Raw genomic sequence first — 7,202 nt, 5'->3', positions numbered from 1 at the left:
CGCCCCCTCCCCAACTCAACTCCTGAAAAAGTCTGCTGGGGATGAACACACATCGCCCAGCAGACTGCCGCCCGCCCTCTCGAACGCCCGCCCTCCCGAACGCCCGCCCTCGCGAACGCCCTCCCTCCCGAACGCCCGCCCTCCAACTCCTGCCTCTGGCACCCTGAACGAGGCCTCAGACCGCTTTATCAGGAAACGCAAACACCCCTCACTACTGTACGTCATTTCTCCTCAAACCACCGTCACACTTTCTGGACACGCACACACAGTCACTTACAACTTGGCCTCAAAATCAGACCAACAGGCGACCTCCGTCACCCCCACTCCGTCACTCCGTCACCCCCACTCTGTCACCCCCACTCCGTCACCCCCACTCCGTCACTCCGTCACCCCCACTCCGTCACCCCCACTCCGTCACTCCGTCACCCCCACTCCGTCACCCCCACTCCGTCACCCCCACTCCGTCACCCCACCAGCTTCCCCAGCATGTCAACTGAGATTGGCAGCCTGTCATCTTCTTAAAAGATGGCCTCTTCCACCCAGAAACCCCCTGGGACTCTGAAGGAAAAGGCTAACCCGCCATCCATCTCTCCGCTGAAGCCGCTGACCGCCCTTCATCCTGCATGCGCGGGACAACTCAACAACTGCTCTCAGGTGCCCCCCCGGCCCTCGTGTCCCCCCCTTGCCCTCGGTTGCCCTCCCTGCCCCCGGGTACCCCCCCTGCCCTCGGTTGCCCCCCCTGCCTTCGGGTGCCCTCCCTGCCCTCGGGTGCCCTCCCTGCCCTCGGTTGCCCCCCCTGCCTTCGGGTGCCCTCCCTGCCCTCGGTTGCCCCCCCTGCCCTCGGGTGCCCTCCCTGCTCTCGGGTGCCCTTCCTGCCCTCGGGTGCCCTCCCTGCTCTCGGGTGCCCTCCCTGTCCTCGTGTGCCCTCCCTGCTCTCGGGTGCCCCCCCTGCTCTCGGGTGCCCTCCCTGCCCTTGGGTGCCCTCCCTGCCCTCAGGTGCCCTCGGTTGCCCTCCCTGCCCTCATTTGCCCTCCCTGCCCTCGGGTGCCCTCCCTGCTCTCGGTTGCCCTCCCTGCCCTTGGTTGCCCTCATTTGCCCTCCCTGCCCTCGGTTGCCCTCCCTGCCCTTGGTTGCCCTCCCTGCCCTCATTTGCCCTCCCTGCCCTCAGTTGCCCTCCCTGCCCTCATTTGCCCTCGGGTGCCCTCCCTGCTCTCGGTTGCCCTCCCTGCCCTCGGATGCCCTCCCTGCCCTCGGTTGCCCTCCCTGCCCTCGGTTGCCCTCCCTGCTCTCGGTTGCCCTCCCTGCCCTCATTTGCCCTCGGTTGCCCTCCCTGCTCTCAGTTGCCCTCCCTGCCCTTGGGTGCCCTCCCTGCCCTCAGTTGCCCTCCCTGCTTTGGGCCCTTACCAGCTTCGTTCTCCATGACGGATCGCCCTTGTGGCGTGAAACGCGTAGATGGGGAACATGGACTTTGCTGTCTAACTTTTGCACGAATAGTCTATATATTGTGACCGGGTGTTTCACCGTTATCGCTGCCGCTCCAGCAGCCGGGACCGACGAGACAGCCGGGACCGAGGAGACAGCCGGGACCGAGGAGACAGCCGGGACCGACGAGACAGCCGGGACCGACGAGACAGCCGGGACCGAGGAGACAGCCGGGACCGACGAGACAGCCGGGACCGACGAGACAGCCGGGACCGACGAGACAGCCGGGACCGACGAGACAGCCGGGACCGACGAGACAGCCGGGACCGACGAGACAGCCGGGACCGACGAGACAGCCGGGACCGAGGAGACAGCCGGGACCGAGGAGACAGCCGGGACCGACGAGACAGCCGGGACCGACGAGACAGCCGGGACCGAGGAGACAGCCGGGACCGACGAGACAGCCGGGACCGACGAGACAGCCGGGACCGACGAGACAGCCGGGACCGACGAGACAGCCGGGACCGACGAGACAGCCGGGACCGACGAGACAGCCGGGACCGACGAGACAGCCGGGACCGACGAGACAGCCGGGACCGACGAGACAGCCGAGACCGACGAGACAGCCGGGACCGACGAGACAGCCGGGACCGACGAGACAGCAGGGACCGACGAGACAGCCGGGACCGACGAAACAGCCGGGACCGACGAGACAGCCGGGACCGACGAGACAGCAGGGACCGACGAGACAGCCGGGACCGACGAGACAGCCGGGACCGACGAGACAGCCGGGACCGAGGAGACAGCCGGGACCGAGGAGACAGCCGGGACCGAGGAGACAGCCGGGACCGAGGAGACAGCCGGGACCGAGGAGACAGCCGGGACCGAGGAGACAGCCGGGACCGAGGAGACAGCCGGAACCGAGGAGACAGCCGGGACCGAGGAGACAGCCGGGACCGAGGAGACAGCCGGGACCGAGGAGACAGCCGGGACCGAGGAGACAGCCGGGACCGACGAGACAGCCGGGACCGAGGAGACAGCCGGGACCGAGGAGACAGCCGGGACCGAGGAGACAGCCGGAACCGAGGAGACAGCCGGAACCGAGGAGACAGCCGGGACCGAGGAGACAGCCGGGACCGAGGAGACAGCCGGGACCGAGGAGACAGCCGGGACCGAGGAGACAGCCGGGACCGAGGAGACAGCCGGAACCGAGGAGACAGCCGGGACCGACGAGACAGCCGGGACCGACGAGACAGCCGGGACCGACGAGACAGCCGGGACCGACGAGACAGCAGGGACCGACGAGACAGCCGGGACCGAGGAGACAGCCGGGACCGAGGAGACAGCCGGGACCGAGGAGACAGCCGGGACCGAGGAGACAGCCGGGACCGAGGAGACAGCCGGGACCGAGGAGACAGCCGGGACCGAGGAGACAGCCGGGACCGAGGAGACAGCCGGGACCGAGGAGACAGCCGGGACCGAGGAGACAGCCGGGACCGACGAGACAGCCGGGACCGAGGAGACAGCCGGGACCGAGGAGACAGCCGGGACCGAGGAGACAGCCGGGACCGAGGAGACAGCCGGGACCGAGGAGACAGCCGGGACCGAGGAGACAGCCGGGACCGACGAGACAGCCGGGACCGACGAGACAGCCGGGACCGACGAGACAGCCGGGACCGAGGAGACAGCCGGGACCGACTCACTGCATTGGAGTGGATAGCCATAGACAACTCTTTCTTACCTCTGAGTTCACAGCCATAGGCTGGGCACACCGGCAACTTCAACTCCCTTATCTATTGGCAACATTATACAGTATACACGCAGATAAGACTCTGTGTCAGCACTACCGCAGAGCGCAGGACAGCAGCACATCCCACTTCGTCCTACCACAGCTTGATACGAAACTCAACCCCTCTCCCACGTCTAACAGAAATGAGTTTCAGGAACGTTCATTTGGTGAGGAAAGTGGTCCCCACTGACCCAGCCGCGTATAGAAATAGTTAGATGTGCGGGTTCTACCCCAAATCGGAGCCCGCGTCCAAACATTGTAACTCCCCAGAAATTCCTAACTTCTTCTTTCTTGCAGGGTCTACTGGAGCGAAGTCCCACCACTCGCTCTGTTTCTTAGCATGAGGGGTGTCGGCGTTGGAAGGCAAAAATCAGCATTGGCGAGGGAGCTCGCAGGGCCAGGTTAAGGCCGGTTAAATGACCGTGCTGGTGGCGGGAGTAATGTTACTCTGGGAGGGGGACTCAGTATTGGCTCCTGGAGGGAGGTCGCAGGGCCAGGTTAAGGCCGGGTAAATGACCGTGCTGGTGGCGGGAGTAATGTTACTCTGGGAGGGGGACTCAGTATTGGCTCCGTAGAGGGAGGTCGCAGGGCAGGTTAAGGCCGGTTAAATGACCCTGCTGGTGGCGGGAGTAATGTTACTCTGGGAGGGGGACTCAGATTGGCTCTGGGAGGGAGGTCGCAGACCTCTGTAGTATTTTAGTTGAGGTAGGCGGTTGCTATTCCAGGCTCAGCGGCCGGAATGGCGGTGACCTTCCAGGTGGAGTTTGGGGAAGGCGGTACCATGCAGACCGGCGCCAACTAGTCCAAGGTGGAAATAATGTCCAGCAAAGAAAGAGTCTTAGAATAGCAGATAGCTGCAGGAGTATCTTCACAGCTTGTCTTCAATGGATAGACTCCGTGAACATGCGCATGGGAGAAAAAACAGACCGAGAGAAAGAGAACATATCATAGTGCAGTATGCAAACAACCAAACATGCAGGACTAACAGGACAAGACAAACACTACATATAACAGGCAAGGCTGACTAATCCTAAAATATATTTATTAATCACAATAAAAAGATGAGGTAGCACACGTGGGATCCGGTGGGTAAATCCAGAATCCTACTTACAGGACTGCCACAGGACATAGGCCGGGGTGCAAGGATAGATGGTAACCGGCAGCAGCTCCGTTTTCTCAGTCTTCAGACCTCCAGGGATTTCTTCCTCTCCGTGACCGGAAGCGCGTCACACCGCGCAGCTTGGCGGCTCTCGTGGAGCTCCTGGAGCTGTCTGTCAACATGATCCAAGTTGGATTCGCAATATCCCCAAGGGACAACTCACACGCCTAAAGCGCAACTGCTCCAATAAGGAGGAGTACGCTATTCAGGCGAATGAGTTAAAAGATAAATTTAAGGCCAGAAAGTATTCAGAAAAACTGCTTTCAGAAGCCTCCCAACAGGTAGATCGTATAGATAGAAACAGTCTCCTAGAATATAAAAAATCAGCAAGAGAGAGTGAATTTAGTGGTGGTTTAGCCTTCGTAACCCAATATAATGAGATGGCCCCCAAGATTAGACAAATCATAAACAAACATTGGCCCATTCTTCTGTGTGATAGCACATTGCCTTCCAGCTAAACCCAAAATTATTTTCACCAAAGCATCCAATTTGAAATCAAGGTTGGCACCTAGTTGCCCCTTGGATCATGGTGAATCTTTGTCAACAAATGTAATAAAAGTTTTTTTTAAATGTACCAGGTGTACCGCTTGTTCTTATAGTGATAATGCTAAAATATTTAGATCAAATGTGACATTAAAAACATATAACATCAAGTCTCACATTAATTGTCACACTTCATTTGTGATCTATTTACTCGAGTGTCCCTGCGGCCTTCAGTATGTACTGCACCGACACACTTTATTCGAGCAAATACCCAGTATGTACCTGGCAGATACCTGGAATGCGCCGCTCCTCACCTCTGACAAGCCCCGTTGTGTTTGCCTTCCCAGCCTGGGTTCATGCCTGGCTGACGGGCGGCTGATCTGTTAAATGATAATGATTAGGATTTAATAGGCTGCAATGCTTCGCGTGTCTACCAGATGGCATAAATTCATGAATTGTAATGCAGTATATATATATATACTGTGCAGTATTGCAGCCAGCGGGAATAAAATGCTTCAATCCCTGCTTGGAAAATACCTCAATGCACTCGGGCAGAAAACAGTCACAAACCTCAATACACCCGGGTATACCCGAATTCGTGGGACTAGCCCAGCTCGAATAAAGTGTGTCGCCAGTGTAGGCCGCACAGGGAGGTGCTATCAGAGGAGAGTATATGAGCATATATATAATATAAAGAAAGGACTCATTACACATAGTGTTTCACATCATTTTTTAATGCATCATAACAAAAATCCGGTTGGGCTTAAATGTAAGGCCATTGAAAATGTGCGGGTCAGTTGGAGGGGGGGCGATCAGCTCAAACAGATCAGTAGACGGGAGTCATACTGGATCTATGAGCTGAAGACCCTCTCTCCGAATGGCTTAAACATTGAATTTGACCTGGGAGCTTTTTTAAAATGATTATAAAGTGTTTTTATCATTAATAACTGTTCTAGAATTATTAAATTATTTATTTATATTTATATATATATATATATACTAGCTGAGAGACCCGGCGTTGCCCGGGATGTAATTTTGGGGGGGCGTACGACAGGGTTGGGCTTCCCCCCCCCCCCCCCATGACAGCTAGGTGGGTGAGTGAGTTGACTGAGTGTGTGGGTGGGTGGGTGACACTTGACTGAGTGGGTGGGTGGGTTGGTGACTGAGTGGGTCGGTGACTGGGTGGGTGACTTTGGGTCGGTTTGACTTTGGGTCGGTGGGTGGGTGACTGGGTGGGTGACTTTGGGTCGGTTTGACTTTGGGTCGGTGGGTGGGTGACTTTGGGTCGGTGGGTGGGTGACATTGGGTCGGTTTGACTTTGGGTCGGTGGGTGGGTGACTTTGGGTCGGTGGGTGGGTGACTTTGGGTCGGTGGGTGGGTGACTTTGGGTCGGTGGGTGGGTGTATGACTTTGGGTCGGTGGGTGGGTGGGTGACTTTGGGTCAGTTTGACTTTGGGTCGGTGGGTGGGTGACTTTGGGTCGGTGGGTGACTTTGGGTCGGTGGTTGGGTGGGTGAGTTGGGTCGGTGGGTGGGTGACTTGGGTCGGTGGGTGGATGACTTTGGGTCGGTGGGTGGGTGACTTTGGGTCGGTGGGTGGGTGAGTTTGGGTCGGTGGGTGGGTGACTTTGGGTCGGTGGGTGGGTGGGTGACTTTGGGTCGGTGGGTGGGTGGGTGACTTTGGGTCGGTGGGTGGGTGGGTGACTTTGGGTCGGTGGGTGGGTCGGTGACTGGGTGACTTTTTCAGGGTCGGTGAGTGGGTAGGTGGGGTCAGTGACTGGGTGGGTGGTTTTGGGTGAGACTGGGTGGGTGGTTTTGGGTGAGACTGGGTGGGTGAGTGGGAGACTGAATGGGTGGGTGAGTGGGAGACTGAATGGGTGGGTGACTGGGAGACTGAATGGGTGGATGAGTGGGAAAATGAATGGGTGGGTGAGTGGGAAACTGAATGGGTGGGTGAGTGGTAAACTGAATGGGTGGGTGAGTGGGAAACTGAATGGGTGGGTGAGTGGGAAACTGAATGGGTGGGTGAGTGGGAAACTGAATGGGTGGGTGAGTGGGAAACTGAATGGGTGGGAGACTGACTGGGTGGGAGACTGACTGGGTGGGAGACTGACTGGGTGGGAGACTGACTGGGTGGGAGACTGACTGGGTGGGAGACTGACTGGGTGGGTGAGTGGGAGACTGACTGGGTGGGTGAGTGGGAGACTGACTGGGTGGGTGAGTGGGAGACCGACTGGGTGGGTGAGTGGGAGACCGACTGGGTGGGTGAGTGGGAGACTGACTGGGTGGGTGAGTGGGAGACTGACTGGGTGGGTGAGTGGGAGACTGACTGGGTGGGTGAGTGGGAGACT

General features: G+C 58.6%; 1 protein-coding gene across 1 annotated transcript; it reads left to right on the top strand.

The window, feature by feature from the left end:
- Window positions 1–525: 525 nt before the first annotated feature.
- On the top strand, window positions 526–3,142 carry LOC142500021 (uncharacterized). The gene is made up of 2 exons (XM_075610078.1): window positions 526–654; window positions 1,379–3,142. The coding sequence occupies exons 1-2, from the start codon at window positions 526–528 to the stop codon at window positions 3,140–3,142; spliced, it is 1,893 nt and encodes a 630-aa protein (XP_075466193.1).
- Window positions 3,143–7,202: the final 4,060 nt, after the last annotated feature.

This window comes from Ascaphus truei, chromosome 7, assembly GCF_040206685.1.
Source record: "Ascaphus truei isolate aAscTru1 chromosome 7, aAscTru1.hap1, whole genome shotgun sequence".
NCBI classification, from domain to species: Eukaryota; Metazoa; Chordata; class Amphibia; order Anura; family Ascaphidae; genus Ascaphus; species Ascaphus truei.
The sequence above is the reverse complement of the archived record's forward strand: the minus strand, read 5'-3'. Positions and strand labels throughout refer to the sequence as shown.